General features: G+C 35.6%; 1 protein-coding gene across 6 annotated transcripts in view; it reads right to left on the bottom strand.

Moving 5' to 3' along the window:
* The window catches only part of LOC136031463 (kynurenine formamidase-like), a 106386-nt gene that overhangs the window by 39529 nt on the left and 43054 nt on the right, over positions 1–23803 (bottom strand). For 5 of the 6 annotated variants that reach the window (XM_065711080.1, XM_065711081.1, XM_065711084.1 and 2 more), the window contains 2 exons: positions 20876–20969; positions 18012–18113 (listed from right to left, as the gene is read on the bottom strand). In XM_065711080.1, the coding sequence (XP_065567152.1) occupies positions 18012–18113; positions 20876–20969 (196 nt within the window). Of the gene's footprint in view, positions 1–18011; positions 18114–20875; positions 20970–23803 lie in introns of those variants that run through there. The other variant, XR_010618513.1, reaches the window with a different exon arrangement.

Genomic DNA, 23803 nt, shown 5'->3' with positions numbered 1-23803 from the left:
TTCCATACAGCTAAGGACTGATAATGAAGCTCTCTGATTGGCTGGTCTTAGATAAATTCAATGGAAGGTCAGAGAAGTAAATTTCGGAGCCAGCTCTAGCTATCTTAAAATTTGAGTGAAGTTTGGTTATAAATGGGCCCGTTACTAGCTAAAACATTGGCCTTGGCTATACAATATTACAGAAAACCTTCATCGAGAGCACAACTCCATTGTAGTAGTGTGCTCATTGTAAGGGTTACAAAACCTAAACGTCAAAAACATGAAGAACAATAGGGAATTCTTTTCGCATTCAGTGGAAATTCTAATTTGAATGAATATTTCGATCCTATGTCCAAGGGCCGTACTCAACAAGAACCTTGTTGAAACAGCATCGCCCATAAGTATTTGGGTGTCTTTTATGAAAGATTGCATCTTCAACTGGATATAAAACGCTTGTAAAGTAATAGCCAGACACTAAGTCCTTATTCTTTTCAAATAGTTCGTCGTAACGAACTATAAGTAAGGAGTGACCTGGCTAAATAGTAACCGAAACTTTAAAAAACAAAATTTTGATATAAATAGATTTATCAGAAGAAGTGAATTTCTTTGCTAATTTCAAATATATAAGTTTCATTAAGTTTAGATTTACCCATCAAAGGTTACGAGCCTGCGAAAATTTTGAAAAAAGAGAAAACATCCCTTAAAAGTCATAAAATCTTAATGAAAATCACATCATCAGATTCAGCGTATCAGAAAATCCTTGTATAAAGCCTTCAAGCTCCTATCTGGTAAAATATGGAATTCTGTATTTTTTGCCAGAAGAAAAATCACTTACAAAAATAAAGGCTTCAAACTCTTGTGTGCAAAAATGTGGAATTTCGTATTTTTCACCAGAAAAATTCACTGATGCGTTTTTATTTGTTTTTTTCCCAAGGGGTGATCGTATAAACCCAGTGGTCAGAGAATTTTGGGAAGGGGCTCATTCGAACGGAAATTAAAAGTTCTAATGCATTATTTTAAGTGACCAAAAAGATTGGAGGACAACTGGGCCCCCTTCCCAGGTCCATTTTTACTAAAAAATTTTTGATCAAAATTTTGAGATAGCCATTTTGTTCAGTACAGTTGAAAACCAAATAATTATGTCTTTAGGTGTAAAATGAACCCTCACATTCCGTGGGGAGAGGTCTCTAAGTAATGAAATTATCCCATTGTTTACGTATAGTATTTTTTATTGGGCCGTAGGCAGACACTTTTTTTGGGGGGCGTGGGGTTGCGCTTGGGGTGGATATTTATGGGGAGATTCTGCTGGGAAGGAAATTTCTGGGGGTGAATATTCCAGAGGATAGGTTACACTGGGGGATTTGACAGAATTACTATACGAAATTCTTTTTAAATGTCTTACATTTTCTTTGTCAAATTTTTCATTTGAAGATGATCTGGGGGAATTATCCACGGGCTTTTTCGACGTGTTCCATTTTTTGGGATTTCCATTTTCTGATTTCCGCGGAAGGGGGCATTTCTGGAGAGATCGAGAAACCGATTTGAGATTAAAGTCTGATTCAAATGAAAAAATGCTAAGGAGAATTTTTCAGGCTGAATCGTCCGTAAGCAATTTTACAGGCAGGGGGATTCTCAGTAAGGATGGAACTCTCAGGAGACAATTTAACGGGGAAAGGGTGCACTTTATGTTGGATGAATTTTCGACGGGGGAGTTTTACAGGAGGAGGAGGGGTTATATTTCATAGAGGATAAGTCAGATTTACCGGCATTATTTGAAAAACTAACGGAAATTATCCAATATATTAAGGGTTGCTTCCTCCTCAATACATTACTCTTTACTCTGAAGTTGGACTGTCTACTAAAACTGAAACAGTGTAATTATAATAGGAAGCTATTTTTACTAACAACTTTAGCTTAAACAGCAACGTATTGAGAAGGGGACAACCCTTCATATACAGAATAGATCTGTCAAAATTAATATGCAAATTTTGTTTTAATTTTTCATATACGGTGAGCCAAAGTTTAAACAGCATTAGTTGAAAAATGTTCAGAAATTAAATTGAAAAATCTAGTTTTTTACTGCAAGTAGTAGTATCCCCTCACTGCTTTCCACAAGGCCCGTAGCCGCTACTCTTTTCGTCCTTAATGATTTCAGGTTAACAGCAATTCCCTCAAGACACAGGTCCTATTAAACTTCTTCGAGACGCACGTGCATGTTATGTCATAGGGGAGGGGGGTAACGCAATCTTGCGTGACTCTGCTTCAGTATTATTTCTGTATCAGAAAGATAAACATCTTGTTTTTTTCTTAACTGAGGATAAAATATTCCAAGAAGGCGTGTGTTCATGATAGCATTGTAGTAGCATTGAATGCTGAGAAAAAGAAATATTTGCATTATGAAACAAGTGCTAATGGTAACACTATTGGATAATATACGTGCGTTGTCTTGATGGTAAGGAGTAAAATTTCGTTAGAGTACCGAGAAAATTCAAGTATTATAGAGGTGGATATGCGAAAGCAGTATCTTCAGAGAAGTCAGTATTGAAAGAGAACGTAAACGTAAAACTTTTACTTGATGAAGAAAGTCAACTTCTTGCGAATGGTAAAACGTTAACCGTGGACAGATCTTATCACCATCCTCCTACTATTACCATTCAACGAAAGGTAAAAATAAGACAAATGTACCCCCGCAGCGTCATGCAACATATCTTGTATAGATGCCAAGACTGTTACCTATGTAAAAATAATGTGGTAATAGACAGAGAAATCGCAAACAAAATAAAATGGGCACTAGCAGATATTATCTGCAAGGAAAGTAAAAGTGAATTGGAGAAAATAATGTTACTAGCACCAATGATAGTTTACCCATGTAAACATCCATTAAACCATGAATTAATCAATAAAAAGGAGAAGTTTGTCACTAGCAAGATCTATTGTTTGTCTGTAATTTGTGGTGAGAGTGTCATGATTAAAAACGAATAAAGTGGACAGAGAGGAAATTATAGGAAATCTTGTTACTTTGGAAAAATGGGAACTGTAGATGATAATTTTCAAAGATTATCAAAGCAGAAAAGAATCTTCACTAAAAGAATGATTGACAACATAATGAAAAATGAGTCTCGATCTTTGGATTATTGTCTGAGACTTATGTGTCGTGACAACAAGGCATTTAACTGATTTTATAAACGTAATAATTGAAACAAAAAAAATAATATGGCATATCTGTTTGAAGATTACCCAGAATTTCAGTTACTCCTCCCATGTCTCTAGTGAACCAATAAGCAATCAGCATAAGTGACTAGAGATAGAAAAGAACATTCATTTTCCCAAGTCAGTTTTGTTTTGGAAGTGAGACAGTCAACATTGAAAAATCTTTTACAAATGTCCTTTATGTTTGCATACATTGGTCACCTGGTAGTCCTGTGAGAATTATACTTTTGTTCATGACTATAATGAAAAGTTTAGATAATGCAAACTGTGTAAATTGCACAGAGGATATGCAGTACAGATTAAGACTGTAATTTCTGTCTTGAAGAGATTTGCGACTCTCATACTAGAGGGTCCTATGCTGCAAGTGCTACTATGATAAATGTGATCAATGAAAACAAAATTACCCTGGTATGATTACAAAAAAATCCTACATGAGATTTCATTTTATTTTAAGAGGCTGGTATCGTCGTGGTTTTAAATTGTTTTGGGAACAAGAACCTGGTCTACACTTCAATTGCTGGAATAATAAAAGAGTGTTTTTTACGTAACGCTATGAAGATACTGGCTATTATGATGATAAACCTACAGACGTTTGTTTGGCTGTTAAAGAAAGTGCTTCTTCATATGAGAATTTTTTATGTGACATTGCTTCAAATAACCAAATTTAAACACGTAAATTTTATGAAGTGTGAATAAAAATAGTATTATTGACTTTACGAAAAGATTTAATGAAAATGAAGTTACATAATACTGTAGATGACGTGACCCTGACTTTTCATGCCAAGATTAATATACTTTGAATTCTGACAAGCTTTCACCACTTATCGTTTCTGGCGATTACCTATACGCAGGGGAAGAAATCTAAAGGACACGGAGTTTTTTGTACATACAAGTTTTATTAATAAACAAATTTACAAAAAATTTTAAAGCACTTTATTTTTAGGGCACTAAAAATTATATTATACAGGTAGGAAATAATATTTTCAACTGGAAAGTCGTTCACTCGAGGATTGTCGCTATAAATGCTACGAAATTCAATGTAAATATAAATTCACTGTAAGTACATCCATGACATAAAAAAATAAAATATAATTGTGCTTAAAAACCACCGTTTTTGATTGATAAATCTTGTACAAGCATTTGATTTAGAATAATAGATCCTTCACTCTGCTCAAGAAAGTTTTTAATGTGAGGCACATAGAACGTATACGGTAGAAAAATAGGATCAACAAATTCAATACTCTACGCTGTTGGAAAGACGCATAGCCAATGCCCCGTCTTTAGAGTTGATGGGCTACTATTAACAATGATAAGGGTATTGTTAACACTTTAACTAAGGCCCAGAATATCTGAGGATATGCAATAGCATTTGTATTTGGACTATCCAAATTGAACACATTGTGTATTTGATTTGTGTCCATGGTGCAAGTCTAATAGAACACAGCCCTGAGGGGTAATTCTCCAATAGGTTTCAAATTGATTTAGTGAGTATAATAATTTATTTTCCCATCCAAGCGTAAATCTTTAGTTGTCGCATCTTTAAGTGCATTGCTAGCGTCAGTGTCCGTTTTATATTCATATCCAATGGCCATACATCTCAAAGGCTTATAGGAAATTGGAGTCATCAACATGAATTGTATATAACTTGAATAATTTGAAAGGTTATTGCTTGTTGTAACCAACATTACATTTATGTAGACACTGATTTGTCTTAACAAATTTTGCAGTACACAGTTTACATAGAATACCCCTTCAGACGCACATGTTTTTTCATTGTTAGATTTTTCGACAATCACATGTAAATCTATAAATGTGGAGGTCAAATCTATGAAATAAAAATCACTGGAATAAATTTGAAAATAAAAGTTTTCAGAGATCGACTGTCCCGGATAGAATTGTTCATAGTAACCACGTTTAAAAAGATTTAGAGATGAGTTAAGGATGATATCCTTGATGTTGTAGAAATGTCATTTCTAGGAACAGAAATCCTTCTTCGATCAAACAATTTTTACTTTTGGTTTCTCCTTTGACAAGAACGATGATTTTCGCTTCTGGCCTGACTTAACACTGATGAGTGTTAAGGCATTTCTTGCCCTTTGTAATTTTTTCCATTTTGTTAAGACGATAGTCAATCGCCGAGGGATCATGCGCTGGACCTGAGACTTTGCCAAACATTATCTTTAAAAAAACCCAGAGGCCCAATAATGTAATGTAGAAGACGCAAAATCCGTGGCAACTGGTGCAATAGATTTTTTGCCAGGGTTAATGCAGAGTAAAACAACTTAGCAAAACAATTGCCGAAACCGTAACAGGACTTTGATGAAAGACCTCTGTAATGTTCCATTCCATAATCCAACTGTCGCGGTCTAGGAGTAGCAACATAGCAATTAATATCAGCACAGACAAATTTCATTTTTTTATTAGCCATTACGTTAATGAATGGGTCAAAACTGACATTTAATTACGGCCAAATCTTTGGTTATTGCTAGAGGGACGCCCAATCTACTTCTTAAGTGTTGACATGAATGCATTGAAGATGCTTTATATTGTAGTGGTGAATGTATTTGCGACTAGTTTTTTGTTCTAAAAAACGTAGAAGGGGGACATTGGTACTACCAACTCTCGATGTTTCAAAAAGGGTGCATAAAGAAAAACCCAATTGCCGATGAAAAGCCGGATGCATAGTCTAAATAGGTAACATGATCCTTGCCACTCTAATTTGTTGTTTTAATTATAAGATCTTTTAAACCGAGAACCTCACGTAAATCCTCATTGAGGAAAATTCTCAAATGGATTGTTAATATAGATTCTCCTCAGTTCTGTTGAATATTTGAATGTAAAACCACACTTTTTTGACTCGCAATTTTTTGTTGATTATTCGACACTGCTCTTGCATATTGTTGTAGCTCACAGAGTATGGTCGCATAGGGGTAATCATCAGATTCAAAATTTGCCACCAAACTCACGTCAGAGAAGTCAAAGGGTCTTAATTTAATCTCATCTGTACGACTTTTCTAAGGATATCATATGTATTTTTAAGAATACAATCAACAAGAGTAACTTCATACCTTCCCTCAAATGTGATGGGTGGAGAGAATTTTTTCCAAAAATCGCTTGTTTAATTCAAACTGTCATAGAGAAGGTCAGAGACATAAGATATGAATGTCACATAAAAATCATTAGACATTGTGATCGTATTTAGCGGTAATCTAAGAATCAAAATCAGAGATGTATCCTAGCCAGAGAACAAACAATTGTCTCTTTCCCTTGAGAGTTCGACTCTTTATTATCTTTTCAATTTAATTTATACGATCATTTTTAATATTTTTGTAATTCATAATCATAGAAACTACCAAGAATCCCTTCATCTTTCATATCAGTTCGATTGATTGGAACTGTACCACCGACATTAAAGTTTTCTTCGCAACCTTTTCATTGAAATATTGTTTAAGAAAAATGTCAAGTGTATTGTTACTGTCATGAACTTCAGGAAGGCTAACGTTGGACAAGGATCGATAAAAGCAGCAGTATTTTTCAATGTACAATATCTTGAAGTTAGAAGTCGAATGGTTCTTATCAACTGTTCAGCCTATGCCACCTTCATAAGGCTAAGACTATGATATAGTAGCGTTTTATATTTCAATAAAACCTTTTTTTACATCTGGATTAACTAATTCACTCTACTGATCTGCTTGAATTTCTCTATAAGAATCTTGTTCAAAGATATATTCAAGGGTTGTAGCAAGATATATTCAGAACTTCTCTATGAACGCAATGGAAAGACATGCGTAGCGACTAAAAGCACTGATTGCAAGCAAACTATACTTGAACGGTCGATTATGAAGCCTTTGAATCTCATTTAGAGTCAAAAGATCTGCTTGTAATATATTCAAGGGGAAAAAGGCTTTAGTTTTTCCATAATGATTACCGCGAATTCAATGATTTCGACTGAGAGTGTAGCTGGGATCATTTTGTAAATACTCTTTTGCCAGCTTATTTCAACTACAGAAACTTTGGAAAGTGTGGTGGGGGAGCTTAAACTCCCCGCCTCACTAAAATCCTCAAATTCTCGTTTCAAAACTTGAGCCATTTTGTACGTAAACGTGGTTTTAGGTGTCCGCTATCCTTTAATATACTAAAAGTGGGGGAATGACGCGTTCGTTTAATACCCTTTAAATCGTCACGCTCACTTGGCATACAAAAACCATATATCTTTTGATATTTCTCAAAATTCCCTAAATCATTTTAAAACGATTTAACGATTTAAAATCGTTATTCCCAATAAGATATTTTAGAAAACCTGATGACTAAAATTATATACAAATGACTATCGAATGACTCAAGTTGTTAACGAATTGCAATCAAATCTTATACAAAATCAATTAAATCGTAACTCTCGCCATGGTTTCAGACTTCATTCATTTGGTCTTCAATTCGCACATCCTCAGTTTCAGTGAGATAAGTTAAGAGTCTTTAATTTGTTCACGATACGAATGAGCCATTAAATCTACAACACTTCATGTAACTTTTCGATAAATCTTCTCCTTGTTTTGCCGTTTTCAAAGTTTAAGAGACTTTCACAAGTTGGAGCTTGATTAATGACATTTAATTTCTGTGGTCTTTCACGGTAGGGTTTGCACTTATCGAAACGTCGAGAGGCATTTTGAGGCAAAATTAATTTTTTCGTCGACAATTGTTTCATTGTTAATAAATTTATCAAGATTATCGTCAAAGTTCTCTTTTGGTGAAAGAGTGAGTTCAATTGGCGTACATTAATAGGTTTTAGCCAATTCTAGAGAATAGTGTTTACAGGTCCAGCGATTATCGGCAGTAACAATGAAAGGAAACTACCAACCGCTTGAACAAGCCGTTTTCTTTCAAAAGCGTTTCCCCTGTTTTTGAAAGCCGGGCACGTACACACGAACGATGTTGCTTTGTCTCTTGCCTAACACCTTCTGGCAGTTGAACATTGCCTTTGGTGAAATTTAAACAAAGCTCAGCTAGGAGATTAAAGAGTTCATTGTCAATACCGTGTTTGAGTATAGGTTTCCTAAGCCATGGCTTTAAATTACATAGGACGGAAAATTAATGTCTATTTTCATGTAGCTTCTTCAGTGTCATGATGACGACTAATGATCTTTTTCACTATTTACAGGTAGATGTAAAATAATTTCATGATACCAATATATGTGACTACACTTAACTCTTCAGGCGTGTTTTGATTGATATCTAATAGAATGTAACATAAGGTTTATTAGAAGTTTGATTGTATGCCGAAAGTACAAATTTCGGTAGAACGGGGTATATTCGTTTGTTTGAAGTTATAAGAGAACTTGAATCATGAAAGACCCCATAGATGATATATTAAGTACAATTCAAAGCAAGTGTTCTCAAAAATTTGCTCTAATGAAAGAGATTATGGAGAACAAAAGTTACGGAAATTTGTTGATGATGAGACATGACTGCAAGTATTTGTAACATAACTTGAGACCATTCTTCAATGGATTCAGCTACAACATCAATAATCAACCACGAGTTGGGTTCAATAATATTAAGAACGTCTAGTCCTTGTATGAATTTTATATCTGGTGCAATGCTCTTAATTTTATGATAAAATTCTTGCCACGCATTATAGCAATAATAGATATTTTTCGGATTTTCTAAGAACATTTTATCACGATTTTGTATTATTTCGCTAAATGTGTTGTTTTGCAAGACATTGAAGGGCCACAGAGAGATGAATTGAATGGTGTTTTAAATTTATACATATTTATCCAAATTATACAAAATTATCCAATTTATACAAAATTATAAATTTATCCAAAGTCAAAATATAACTAACCGAAACTAAACTCAATTACTTGATTAAATAGTCAAAAATAGAATACATGAGTTCTTTAACATATTTAAAAAATGCACTACAAATAAAAAAATATAAAATAAGCGCTTGAATATATTTACAGACATAAAATACACTTTAGAAATGACCAGACGGAGGGCCGGACACGATAAGATTCCTCCCAAGGAGCGGGCGGCCAAAACGGAGGCCGGAAGATGCCACGGCGGCACGACTATGGTAGAACAACAGTATAATATTAAGCACTTTTTACTCTATTCAGCTTGAAAAGTAAATGTAAATGAATAAAATAAATAAAAACATGGAAAAATAGAAACATGTGAAAAAAAACACTAGAAAACACACATTGCTGAGCTGGAGACTGTTGGGATAGAAAAAAGGGAGCCCTCCTCCCGCACCCTATTGAACTTTCTCCAGACCGAGACGCCATGTATACTCTACACATTCGTCTCGATCTTAAGTAAGATAGTGACCATGTGGTAGTACCTTCACACCACCTGCACATACACAAACTTTATCCAATATGGTCGACATGGAACTTTTCTCGTCTCGATCTGTATAGTTTTTAAATTTTAAAGACAGAATCGCCACGACTTTCACTTTTGAAACCAAATTGTCTTCTACACAGTTTCTATGAAGACACATTCCCTTAAATAGTGCAATGGCACTTCCTTGCCGACTTTTTTGATATCCTCATTTTGCGTTTGCACACAGTATACCTTCGGACCTGCAAGCACTCCTTGGGATATCATGTCGCCCCCCGTCTCAAATTTTAAAAATAACAATTTTAAAAATAAAAAAATTCACTAGCTACAGGTAAATTGATTCGTCCCAGATTATAAAATCCGTTCGCGAGCTAATTAATCACCATTTTCCAAATCGTCTAATAAATTATCAGTTTTAACTTTTAACAACAGTGAATCGTTGTCCCAATAATAAACTAGAACTTGTCCCTCCCCTGGCTCTTGGAGCTTACATACATTGTAATAAAATACCGATAGGAGTCTTTTCGAAATTTCTAAAATGGCACTGCCACTGGCAATGTTTTTATTTAAAATACATTTTTTTTTCAATGTAAGGGGACTATATTGGAGTGACACATCCTTTTGGTTCGGTCACAACGTCACAACGTCTTCTATTGCGCACACTCTCGCACATTTTACCGAAGATCAAATTTAAAATTACCTTCAAGATCTCTTTTTTTACCTTTGTTTTTGCCTCCGATCGTTTACTGACAAAGGTGTCAATAACCGTCTTCATATATGGCTTTTGGCTGACTTGGGGGGCTCCATGAGTTTTTGTAACATAGAAACCGTTGACCAGCATCCACCACAAAAGAACGTGATGCACGTCAGTATTCTGTTTCTGATGAAGATCGGCAATAAGCTTTTGTTTTGAAGGTGTCCAGTGCAAACCACCACCCTCTACCAAAAACAAATTAAAGTGACCAAATAAGTCTCTAGCCACTGGTCAATTTATACACGGGAAAACAAAGTCCTTTGCCGAGGCATGAAGTTCCACTGGTATTTTACCATCAATTTCGAAAAACCCTCCTTGTGGTTCATTCTCCTCAACACAATCAATGTCGCGGGAATTTAGATCAGAGGGATTGTCCAGCCATTTATAATCCTCACACGGCAAAGAGAAGTGAGACATGCCGACGGATAAAGGGAATTCATATCCAAAAAAACCCTATACGACTTTTCACAGGTGCGTTGTCAAGTCGGATCGGTTTCCAGGATACAATCCCCGTGGAAAACATACCCTCTTCGCATGGATCTCTCTACAGATAAATGCTAATCCATGTCGGTGATCAGACCTATAGTTGCATCACTGATCTTAAGAATTAAATCAATCACCAGATAAGGAGTGGAAAAATACTGACCCAAATCCAACCCAAATGTCTCGTAAATTTTATCCGTGTTTTTACTGATAATATTCAAGAACGTCAATACATCACTTGCCAGGTACATTTTACGAAAACTCACCCCGTTTTAACACCCTCTCTTACCCCAACCTTTTTTTTTGCAAATCCATAATCGGCAGTGGTGCATTGACGACCATGAAGTAAACGCTTCGATGGGCGACAATTTTTCCTCATGTTGTCTCGAGATGGATAATACGGGTATGCCCTTATAAGTTACTAAATCATATGTTTCATCATCTGGAAAAAAAACTGTTTGAGGAACTATTATTTGAGGAATTATATAGAGGGAAACTATTAAAATCACCGCTTTTCTGTTCTTGAATCAATTGGCTTAAAGCTTTGGGGAAAATACTATAAGAGTAAAAAACACGGATTTTATTCCAGTGTGTATTACGATTTTCAACTGTTGACCATTTAAATCGTAAAATCAGCAACTTTTTAGATGATATGGGTATGATATTATATGAAAAAGAACCAACTACTCATGAGCCATGAACAATTTCAAATTTATGCAAACGTGCCAGCACTGGAAATATAAATTACAAATCATAGTTGGAATTGTACATGTAAATCGGTAGAAAGTTTTGCTGCCTAGCTTTTACACTGCAAGATTGATAAGCCACCTCTGAGAGTTACTCCCCCTGATAAAATAAGATTACTTAAACTGATTTACTGATTGTGATCGCAAACTTTCATATCCCCACAACCCAAAACAAATTTTCAAACAATCCGTGGTAACGAACTGTAGCAAGGAGCGACCCGGCTCAATAGTAACCAAAACTCTAAAAAATAGAATTTTGATACCAATAGCTACATCGAATGCTGATTTTAAATATATACGTTTCATCAAGTTTAGTCTTACCCATCAAAAGTTACGAGCCTGGGAAAATTTGCCTTATTTTAAAAAAAAAGGTGAAACACCCCCTAAAAGTCATAGAATCTTAACAAAAATCACACCATCAGATTCAGCGTATCAGAGAACCCTCTTGTAGGAGTTTCAAGCTCATATCTACAAAAATTTGGAATTTTGTATTTTTTGCCAGAAGACAGATCACAGATGCGTGTTTAATTTTTGGGTTTTTTTCCAGGGGTGATCGTATCGACCCAATGGTCCTAGAATGTTGCGAGAGGTCTCATTCTAACGGAAATGAAAAGTTCTTGTGCCCTTTTTAGGTGACCAAAAAATTAGAGGGCATCTTGGCCCCTTCCCACGCTAATTGCTTTCCCAGAGTCAACGGATAAAAATTCTGAGATAACCATTTATTCAGCGTAGTCCAACGACCTTATAGCTATGTCTTTGGGGACGACTTAATCCCCCACAGTGCCCGTGGAAGGGGCTACAAGTTACAAACTTTGACTACTGCTTACATATTGTAGTGGCTATTGGGAAGTAGACAGACGTTTTCAGGGGGAGTTTTTGGTTGGGGGAAGGGTTGAAAAGATGGGGATATGTTGGGGGACCTTTCCATCGCGGAATTTGTCATGGGGGAAGAAAATTTCCATGAAGGGAGCGCAGGATTTTCTAGCATTATTAAAAGTAAAAAAAAAACAAAGAAAAAATAAATATGAAAAACTTCTTTCAGCTGGAAGTAAGGAGCAGCATTAAAACTTAAGACAAACAGAAATTATTACGCATGTGAGGGGCTCAGCTCCTCCTAATACCTCGCTCTTTACGCTAAAGTATTTTTAGCAATTTCAACTATTTATTCTACGACTTTTGTGATTCAGGGGTCATTCTTAATGAATTGGGACAAAATTTAAGCTTTAGTGTAAAGAGTGAGGTACTAACGAGGGGTTGAACCCCTTCATATATGTAATAAGAACATGAGAATACAAAAGTTAGTTACGTAGGCTAATTTATAAGTTACGTATATCTTTTACTAATAAAAACATTCGTAAAAAATTAAAGTTCTAGTTGCCTTTTTAAGTAACCAAAATATCGGAGGCCAACTAGGCTTCCTCCCCCGCTCTTTTTTCCTCAAAATCATTCGATCAAAACAATGAGAAAGCCAAAACAAAAAAAAAAAACAAATATACAAATCTCGTTTTAATTATTCCTCTGCGAAGAGCCAAAATCAAAACATGCATTGATTCAAAAAAATTCAGAAATTAAATAAAATTAAATTAATTAATTTTTTTTAACTGAAACTAAGGAGCGACATTAAAACTTACGACGAACAGAAATTACTTCGTATATGAAAGGGGCTGCTTCCTCATCAACGCCCCGCTCTTTATGCTAAAGTTTTTTACTGTTTTAAAAAGCAGAGTTAAGGGAAAGAGTCAAACTTTAGCGTAAAGAGAGGGGCGTTGGTGAGGAAGCAGCCCCTTTCATATACGAAGTAATTTCTGTTCGCTTTAAGGTTTAATGTCGCTCCTTACTTTCAGTTAAAAAATCTTGTTTTTTTTATTTAGTTTATTAAAAGCCCAACAAATATCTTTATCTTTAATGGTCAACTCGTCTTCTGGTGATAGAGTTATTGATAATTTGTATAGCGCAGCCGTGAAATTTACTTATTGGCAGTTTTAATACGGGCAACCATGCCTGCGCCTACACAATCTTCCACGCCAAATGTCTATACTACCTCTACCAATTACATCGTAATACTCGAGTCTCTTTGCCCGCAGGCAAAAGAGACTGCAATAGCTTCGTGTTCTTAACATGACTCAAATTTGAAGAATCGCAAACTTCCACGAGTTTGGCATCGATGTCAACCTTGTCTCTCTAAAAATTCTTGAGAGCTAATTCTAAAAATTCTTAAATCACAAGATGGCATTGTTGCCCAAAACCGTCTCAATGAACGATTGAAATGCCTCGATTTATGTTCAATTTTAATTTTGTATTGAATTTAGATAAACACATTGGACAATAGTAGCAGGCCCTCCCTTTATTATAATATACTTGAAGCACTCTAAGCCTATGTCGAAACGAAAGCGTTGTACACCTCCACTTGCCTATAAATCTTCATTACATTCTGCACCCCTTTTCCCCCTCCAGCCTATTAAAACATATTATTTGTTAAATTTTGTAACATGTAAATCTTAATTTTCTATAAATATAACAACTGACCCGCTCCCATTTTCAATATGATTTTCCATCCTATTAAAAACGCTTCCCATCCAATCCGAAGAAACACCCTCAAAATTATTCAAGTTCGGGTGAATCGTCCATGTTTCCGTTTGTAGGTAATACGAGTCCATATTACCTACAAACGTAGGTTTTATATTTAGTGTATTTTAGTAAGGTTTTTAATATTTTAGTGTATTATCCCGCCTCCCAAATAACTTTTTCGAGAAGGACACAAATCTTGCTGACATAGGAGTGTAATACGTCCACGGGATGTATATGGATACTACCACTTGTAAGAGTATTGAAGGGTTCTCAAAACTCAGCTCTAAAAACATAAATATTGCGCAAAGCAGTATCCGCTAAATACCATTCGGGCAAAACAGGGGGTGAGCCGGCAGTTCTTTGTCCTTCTCCCTTCTAATCACTTCGGGTATTAGGCACTTTTTCGGCTCATTGGGTAATAACTCATCGGCTACCCATTTGTAGTGTTTTTGAACCTTAGATCGACTACAAGTATATTTAAATCAAAAATAGGGATGCTATGTTAACTGGATTCACCCCCACACTCAAACCCCCCTCATGTTCACTATTCTGTGGTTGTGTAAATGCACTGTCACAGAATTCGGATGGTAATGTCGGTATGTGAGCCAAGAAAATAAAAAAGAGCTTCTTAGCTCATTGAAACTATTTGAACCATATTATAGTTAAGAGTGAGCGTTCAGAGCTCGAAGGACCTAACTAGCACGTAATGACCATGCACTGGCCTTTAAAGGGACCCTTCGGCTGTATTGAGACCATACTAACAGTTATAACTTTAACGACCATACATGGGCCTCCATAAGGATCCTTGGGTTTCATTGAGACACCACTACCAGTTAAGAATTTAAAGACCATAGATGCCTCCAGAGGGAATTTTCGGACGTATTGAGACCATACTACCAGTTCTAAATTTAATGACCGTACATGGGCCTTCGAAAGGCCGTATGTATTGAGACCACACTATCAGTTATAAGTTTAATAGCCATATATGGATCCTTTGGGTCCATAGCTCGCAACAATACAAACCACAAATTTAATATCAGAAATAACCTCATCAGTTGTCCACCTTTACGTTTCTGGTATTATAATGTTTTAAAGTCTTAAAAATATTATGAGGGGGTATTGGTGTCCATTGCTGCTTCACCAAAGAAATAGATGAGTAGCTGATCAATTTATGCATGATAATTATTGTCGCCCTGGAAACAAAATAAAAAATTTTACTCTCTTCATTCATTTGCGATTTTAAGCTGTGAAAAGAATATTAATCTAAGGCTCCTCAACCCTCCCCCTTCCGAACTAAAGGCCCAGGGTGCTCGTTCTTACGCTGGAAAAGAATATTAATCTAAGGCTCGTCAAAATATTCAGAATTAAGGGAGCAGGGTCCTGTTATTATTTTGAACAGGAATATTAATCTAAGAACCCTCAAATCCCCTCTTCGACAAATTTCAGCACTAGAATGAATTATTTTTAGTTATCAACCACAAAATAATGTCTTATTTTTTAGTTATTTCTCTTGGGTCTCCCTTTGATATTTTCCTCCATTATTAATCTTCGGATTAGGACCCCCAAATCTCCTTCTTAGAGACAGCAGTAGAATGCAGGACCTATAAAAATATCTAGCGTGGGATAAAGTCCATTTCCTTTGGGCCCGGGGGGCCAAAACGCAGCTTCCAACTATGGGAGTGTCTTTAATAGTCTATAAGCCTTAGGATAGCCTTGTACCCTCAATTTTTTAATAGTTTGACAAATTTAACTCGCATAAAAATTAGTTTTTACCGTTAAAACATATTGAAAAGTTCATTTCCCTGGAGTCTCCCCCTGATTCAATATAGAGAATTACAGTAGGTTAAAGTCGTGGAGGGCATTGTCAGAGGGGTTCACCAGAATAATAGTAGTTTTTGGGTAGAAATAGGTCATTTAGAGCATTAACGGCTTAACACATCTTTTATCTTTTTTACCAATCATCTTGAAATGGGTTTAAATGAATTTTAGCGAGAAAATAAGATTATTCTATCATTAATAAAACTTTTTTATGAGGAGGTGGGGGTTTTTAGATGTGTATCTAATGTAGGGAGTTATAGTAGCTCAAATTGGGGGAAAGGCTACAGAAAGAGAGACTCACCAGCAGATAAGCAAAAATCCAATTTTTTTTCAAATTTCTAGGGGTAGCCATTTTAGAAAGTCTTTAGTTGTATCACTTTCAGAATATGATAGAAGACTGATGGGAATTCCGTTCTATTAGCTGTTTTTATATCCCCCGGAGACAATAGAAAATTACACAGTTTCTCGTGTTAGAATAGCGGATGACGATTCTGTTTTCAGAGAAATAACGGTAAGTAAGAAATAATGGGGCTTCCTGGTCCCGTAAAAACCAATAGTCTCTCTAACTGCTCTGCTCATGAAAATGGCTGTGAATTTGCTTGGTTAGAATGACAGATATATTGGGATGATGTAAGGAGTATACCATTGTTTGGGTGGGAAGAACCCCTCTGAAGGTTTCTTAAAGAACAATGTTAGAAATTCTGAAATAAAGAAGTCCCTGAAGATTTTTTACAATTTTAACAATCTTAGAAATCCTGGGAGCAAAGAAGGCCTGGCCCTCGTAGGTTTTCTAGACATAAAACCCAAGAAAACCTTGATTTAGCAGGCCCCCTGAAAGTTTTTAAAATTTAATCTAAATTTGGTAGGGAGTTCGGAAGGTTTTGAAAGGAAACCCTGAAATAAACAAGCCCTTGCCCTCGTAGGTTTATATACAGAATACCCAAGGAAATCCTGGGGTAATCAAGCCCCCTGAAGGTTTTTAAAGGAAATCCTGGGGTCCAGAAGGCCCATAAAGGTTTTTCTTAAAGAGCTATCTCAGATTTTGTAAGCACTTTAGGAAACTGTGACATAACATGAACCTGCGTCTAAAGACGTTTAATAGCACCTACTTCCTGAGAGAATTGCCGTTAAACTTTAATTATTAAGGAAGAAAAGAGTAGCGGCTATGGGCCTTGTGGAAAGCAGTGTGGGGATACTACTGAAAGAAAGCAGCGACATTAAAACTTACAACGAAAAGAAATTATTCGGTATCTGAAAGGGGCTGTCCCCTACTTAGCACCTTGCTCTTTACGGTAAAGTTTTTATTGTTTTAAAAATTAGAGTTGTGACAAAGAGTCAAACTTTAGCACAAAGAGGGAGGCACTGAGGAGGGGACTGCCCCTTTCATATACAGAATATTTTCTGTTCGTTTTAAATCTTAATGTCCGTTCTTACTTTCAGTTTAAAAAAAAACTGATTTTTTAATTTAATTACAAAAGGAGCAAGAAAGCAAAGATCATAGGTGATAAAAGTTTAGATGATAAAATCATAGGGAATTATTTCATAAAGATTCACAAAAACTTACAGACCTACCCATTTGAAAGGCTTAAAAAAACAATATTCACGGTTTTTTTAGCTGATCAATTTATTCTGGGGTTCAAAATGGGCTATTAAAAAAGTAGTGCCCCTTATTAGCAGATATTTTATAATGAATAAAGAAAAAAAAATAGCTGAATATTCTATTTGTGTTCAGGGCAAAATGTTAAACTGTGAATAGAGCTATACAGGAGAACAGTTGTCTTAGTTAAAGTGTTTACAAATGTGTATTTAAGAACGCAAAAGTCACACAGATAGGTCTATATTCAATATCCCAGAATGTGAAAAAAGAAAAAAAAACGGAATGAGAGCACCATCTTGAGGACTGGGGCTCATTATCCCTTGGATCCACCCCTTTAGTTTTCTTCCCCGCACCTAAAACGAGTTAAGCTACTTCAAAATATGTTATGTGTTTGATTTATATTAAATAAGGTGGGTTAATTCTAATGTTATTAGATGTATTTGGTCATAGAGAAATATTTATATATGACAACCAATTACTACTAAAAAATAGACGTCAAGCATTATTCTACTACCTTTCGGAAGATCAAGTCCATATATATCCATCCTTTCTCCATCACTCTTTCCGTATGGGACATCCAGGCTGCATGAATTTAACTTTTTAGCTGCTTCACTTGCTAAAAAAAAATATGAACATAAAGCCTCATTCTCAAGTATAATTAGCTACACATCAATGTCAAGAAATCTTCACTTTGGAACAATCAGGGTTCCTGGTTGATGTCAATTTCATATAATTCTGAGTTTTCTTTTAAACAGTTGGTGGTAACGAGCTGTAAGTAAGGAGCGACGAGGCTCAATGCTAACCGAAACTCAAAAGAACGGAGTTTCGATATCAATAGATACATCAAAAGTGTTGGATTATGATTCCAAATGATTAAAATTCATTAGGTTTATTTTTATCCATCAAAAGCTACGATCCTACGAAAATCTGCTGATTCTCAAAAAAGGACCCCCCCCTCCTAAAACTCAAGGGATCTTAATTAAAATCACAGTATTAGATTCAGTGTATCAGAAAAACCAACTCTAGAGGTTACAAGCTCCAATCTTTAAAATATGGAATTTTGTTTTTTTTGCCAAAAGAAAAATCACGGATGAGTATTTATTTGTTTTGTTCTTTTTCCCAGGGTGAGGGTACCGAACCAGTAGTTATAAAATATCGGAAGAGAGCTCATTCGAACGGTATCTAGCCCCCTTCTCACGTCCCTTTCTTGTCAAAGTCGTTAGATCAAAATTTTGAGATAACTATATTATTCACTATAATTGAAAGGTCCAATAAATATGCCTTTGGAAATAATATGACACCACCGCCCCAGGGGAAAGGTCTTTAATTAGGAAATTTGTTGATTGCTTACGTGTAGTATTTGTTATTGGGAAGTACACATAGATTTTCGGGTCAGGGGGAGACTGAATTTTGGGAGGATTTTCCACAGGGAGAATTTTCCATGGGGAGGGAAGTTTCCCAGTGATGAGCTTTTCAGGGGAGATTTTACACTGGGAGAATTTACCATAATTCCTATACGAAATTCTTTTTATTTGTCTTACTTATTCTTTGCTGACTCAATTTTACATGTAGATGCGTTAAAGGAAATTGTCTGGGGTATATTTCACCAAAATTGAATTGTCTAGAAGATCTTTCCGTGGAGAGGGAGCCAGATTTCCCGGCAATATTTCAAAAATGATTTGAAACTACATATAAAAAACAAGTTTCTTCAGCTGAAATTAAACAGCAAATTTAAAAAGAACAAAAATTATTAGATATATTAGGGGGGCTTTTCCCTCCTTAATGCCTCACTCTTTACGCTAAGGTTTGACTATTTGTCCCAATTCTTTAAGAAGGACGCGTGAAACACAAGGGCTACTTAATTAGAACAATAAGAGGCTTTTATAAAAACACTAAAAAATCTCTTAATCTGGACCCTACCTCCTGAGAGCAAACCTCCAAAATACAATTCTAGCAACGCTCTAGGTATTTATTTAACAAACCAGTTTGTTTGATTATTCAGAGATAATCCAGCCCGAATCTTAGCTCTTCTTTTACTTTCTTATTAACTAAATTTATTCAAGGGTGGTCATGGAAAGCTCGAACTAGAACTTCCGAAGTCGAGAATTCTCTAACTACTATAATGCCTTATCATGGTTCTATTGATAGTTTCAACCTAGTAAAGAGTGAATTATGACCCATATTCACTAGGACTTCACAAACATGTTTCGAAAAAAGTGCCTAGTAAGAAAGAATCTCCACTGAAAGCTGATGAAGGAACAGTAACTATCATTTCTGTTAATTTAATAGCACTGATTGCCTTTCTCCCTCTTCCCCAGAAAAACATGTTTCAAGCTTTATCTAGATGTATCTGCACAACAAATTATGACATTTCAGGGAGGCTGCTGCTCTTATGAGTCCCCCCTGTTTGTAATAAAGTTCATATTTTTTTCAAAATACAAAATACAAAAAATTCTAGTATATATACAAATTTCAGTTTCTAATTAAAAATTACCATGGGTTTAGACAAACACAGAATTTCTGACAATGAAACAAATTGCCTTTCAAAATAAAGCATATTCAGCGCTATCTAATTCATAGATTTTTATTATGTGTAATTTTAGAGAACCAAACTTTAAGTTTGGTTTCAGAAAGCTAAATTTAAATGCAAATTTGCTTAGATTGAATATAACGCAAACCCTCCTTATAAGTACGAACCAGATTTTCCGTGCAAATAGCGCAGCGTACAGCAAGATACTACTACCATCACCTCCAACTGCCAAAAGAAACCCCATATCGCATCACTTACGATTTTAACCATGTGGTCGCTGGGTGGAAATGGCCACGTGGTTGTATAGGAATGAGATGGCCTGATAGTCTTCGTTAGTTCGTAAGCAAGGCACGAATAAGATTTGAAGTTGCACTCATGGCTTCTCAAGACTAGGTGTCCCGGAGGGGGATGGTGTCCAATCTCTCGATGCTACCCCACGTCGGCAGGAGAAACAAATTGAAGTGGTTTTTAACGGTAAAATTCTGGAAACTCCTTAAAATGAGATTTTCTGTTTTACTTCAGTGACTATTATCCTGCAGGATGGATGACAGTTGAGAAAAATGATCTACTTCTGTTCTTATGTTACGTATCTTGAATTAACCAAAACTCGTCTTAGGGCTAATGTTCAAACTCAAAAGCAGCACAATGGATTTGGTTGCATCAAATTAATTTGAAAGATGGAAGGCTAATCGCTACACGGATAGCTAATCTCCCATAGAATCAAAAATTAAGTAAGCTTAGTATTCTTGATCATCAGTCAGTCGCATCAAGAAAAATCAACTATAACTGAAAGAAAAACTACAGTTTGCAAAAACATCTGTGCTATTCAGTAGCTAATTAAAACATACCTTCTTTAACAATTTTCATGTGATGGGCTACAATTTCTTCAGCGGTTCCACGTGGAGACCATCTGCTTGGAGAATATTCGTGATCCGGATCCATCTTTATACAAAAGAGAGACATCTATTAATGCACAGTTTAAATGACGCAGTTTAGTTCAGCATTCAGTATTTAGACCCTAACCAATTCCCTTACTGAACAAAAGCCATGTAAACAACTAGCTGAGCAACTATAAGTACCTAAAAAATATGCAATCACAAACCAGGCTTAGCTCAATACGGACCAATGGAAGTAAGATTCAGGGATTCATTGACTAAACAAACTACAAGGCGTATGCACTCCCTGTTTTCAAAGAAAGACGAGGGGGAGAGACCTTGGTAAAGAACTTTTAGGAGAAAAACATTAAGATGTCTAGGTCCATAAAGAACATTTCCTTCCCTGTATACTCATGGAAAGTCGATACTGCCACTTTGTCGGATTGGACCACGGTTGATTGATGGTCAAATGTCCTTATTTTATAGTAATTAACTAAATAGATTTATAAACTGAATAGGTAACTGATGAAAATGGTGAAAAATTGCAATACTCGAGCAAGGAAACAGCCACAAGGGTCTAACAAGAATCGTGGAAATCAAAGGTGTTGATAGATACTACTACTACTACTACTACTACTACTACTACGCAACACACCGCAGCACCAAGATGCCTGAGGCCAACACTACGCACGTTCCTTCTCTATCCCAGACTATTCCCTAAGTTCCCGCTTCCCTTAAATCTTTGTTTATGACTTCCCTCGACCCCAACTGCGGAAGACCTGTTTTCCGTCTCATCTGTGGGTCCAGGGGGTAGGTAGCCCCTGGACCCCCAAAATTTTTGTGGTTCCTTCTTTCCCTTTTATTCTTTCCTTTTTTATCCTTCTTTAGAATAAATGTCAATATGGTCAATTATTGGACCGTTGTCACATTGGACCCTCCCCCCGAGATTTTTCTCCTTGGTAACCCTTTCCACATTGCCCCCTCCAAATATTTTTTATAGAAATAGATATTTTGATCAGAAATTAAACAGAAAAAGAGCTTTCCAATTGAAAGCGAGTAGCAGATTAGGAACCTATTTGAACAAAATATTCTTTGAATGAAGGGAACTGTCTTCTCCATAGCTCCCTACTCTTTATTGTGAAGCTTGCCTTTCTTCTAAATTTTTAACAAAATATAAAATTAGAAAAAAAAGGATTTTTCAAAGCACTAAAGAATTCTTTTTAATGAACAAATTACTGAGAAGGGGGCAGTCCCCCTTATAGACAGAGTAACTTAGATTCATTTTGAGTTTTAAACTTGCTCCTTACTTTAGTTGAAAAACCTTTTCTATTTGTTTAGTTACATTTCATGGCACTGTATAGTTTTAAGAATACAAATCTTTTGGTATAGTAAAAATTAAAGATATATATATTTCATTGATCTCTGTTTGGATTTTGATGGATAATCAAACAGTTCGTGGTAAAGAACTGTAGGTAAAAAGCGACCCGGTTCAATAGTAAGCGAAACTCTAAAAAAAGGAAGTTTGGTACCAATAGATTTATCAAAAGAATTGGCTTATTATGCTGGTTCTAAATATATGAGTTACATTAAGTTTAGTCATCAAAAGCTACGAGTCTGAGAAAATTTGTCTGATTTTCGAAAAAAGGGAGAAAGACCCTTAGAAGCCATAGAGTTTTAAGGAAAAACACATCATCAGATTCAGCGTATCAAAGAACTCAACTGTAGAGGTTTCAAGCTCACATTTTCAAAAATGTGAAATATTGTAGTTTTTGCCAGAAGAAAGATCACGCTGCGCGTTTATTTGTATTTTGTTTTGTTTTTTTCAGGGATGATCGTACCGAACCAGTGGGCCTAAAACGTCGGGAAATAGTTCATTCTAACTCTATTACCCTTTTTGAGTGACGGAAAAAATTGGAGGGCAACTAGACCACCTCTCACACCACTTTTTTCCCAAAATTGTCCGATCAAAAATTTTGAGATAGCTTTTTTTCAGCATAGTTGAAAGGCCCAATAACTATGTCCTTGGACATAAAATGACCCCCTAAAGCCCCTGGAGAAAGGTTTTTAAGTTATAAAATTTTCCCATTGTTTTATTCTTTATTAGGAAGTATGCATATATTTCTCTGGTAAGAGGGGAGTACGAATATTCTACTGGGGGAATTTTCCGTGGAGAGAGAAGTTTCTAGGGGGTGAACTTATCACAAGAAATCTTAAACTGGGTGAATTTGCCCGAATTCCTATGCAAAATTTCCTTTTATGACTTGATTTGTCTTTACCGATTCAATTTTACGCGTGGAGATGTTAAGGGTAATTGTCCGAGAAAAATTTTCGCCAGAATTGAATTTTCTAGAGGATATTTCTATTTGGAGGGGGATTTTTCCGTGGAGGTTGAGCCAGGTATCCTTGCTAGTAAACTTAAAACGAACAGAAATTATTATGTATATGAGGGGGATTGCTCCCTCTTCAACACCTCACTCTTTACACTAAAGTTTAGATTTTGTCCGAATTCTTTAAACGATTGAAGTGTTGAGGATGGGGCATCCCCCCTCATATACGTAATAATTTCTGTTCGTTTTAAGTTTTAATGTTGCTCCTTATTTTCAATCAAAAAACCTTGTCTTTTTCTTTATTTCATGAAGCTGAAAGACTAATATTTTTCTAAAGGCAATGGAAAAAGCATGTCAATCAAGGCAAAAGTATACAAAATTGAAAAAAGTAAGTTATTACAAAAAATACAGAAAGCAAAAACCTACTTACAAAAACTAAGATATAAACTCCTGGCATTCAGTTCTGTTGGGAATATTGACGGTCTATCAAACACCAAAATATTTAATGCCTTTAGGCTCAGTGTTTATAAAAAGTAACTCATTATCAAAGTAGTTTATTCAAAGTAAAACATTA

Source organism: Artemia franciscana, chromosome 9 (assembly GCF_032884065.1).
Source record: "Artemia franciscana chromosome 9, ASM3288406v1, whole genome shotgun sequence".
NCBI lineage: Eukaryota > Metazoa > Arthropoda > Branchiopoda > Anostraca > Artemiidae > Artemia > Artemia franciscana.
This window is presented reverse-complemented; position numbering and strand designations above follow the sequence as displayed.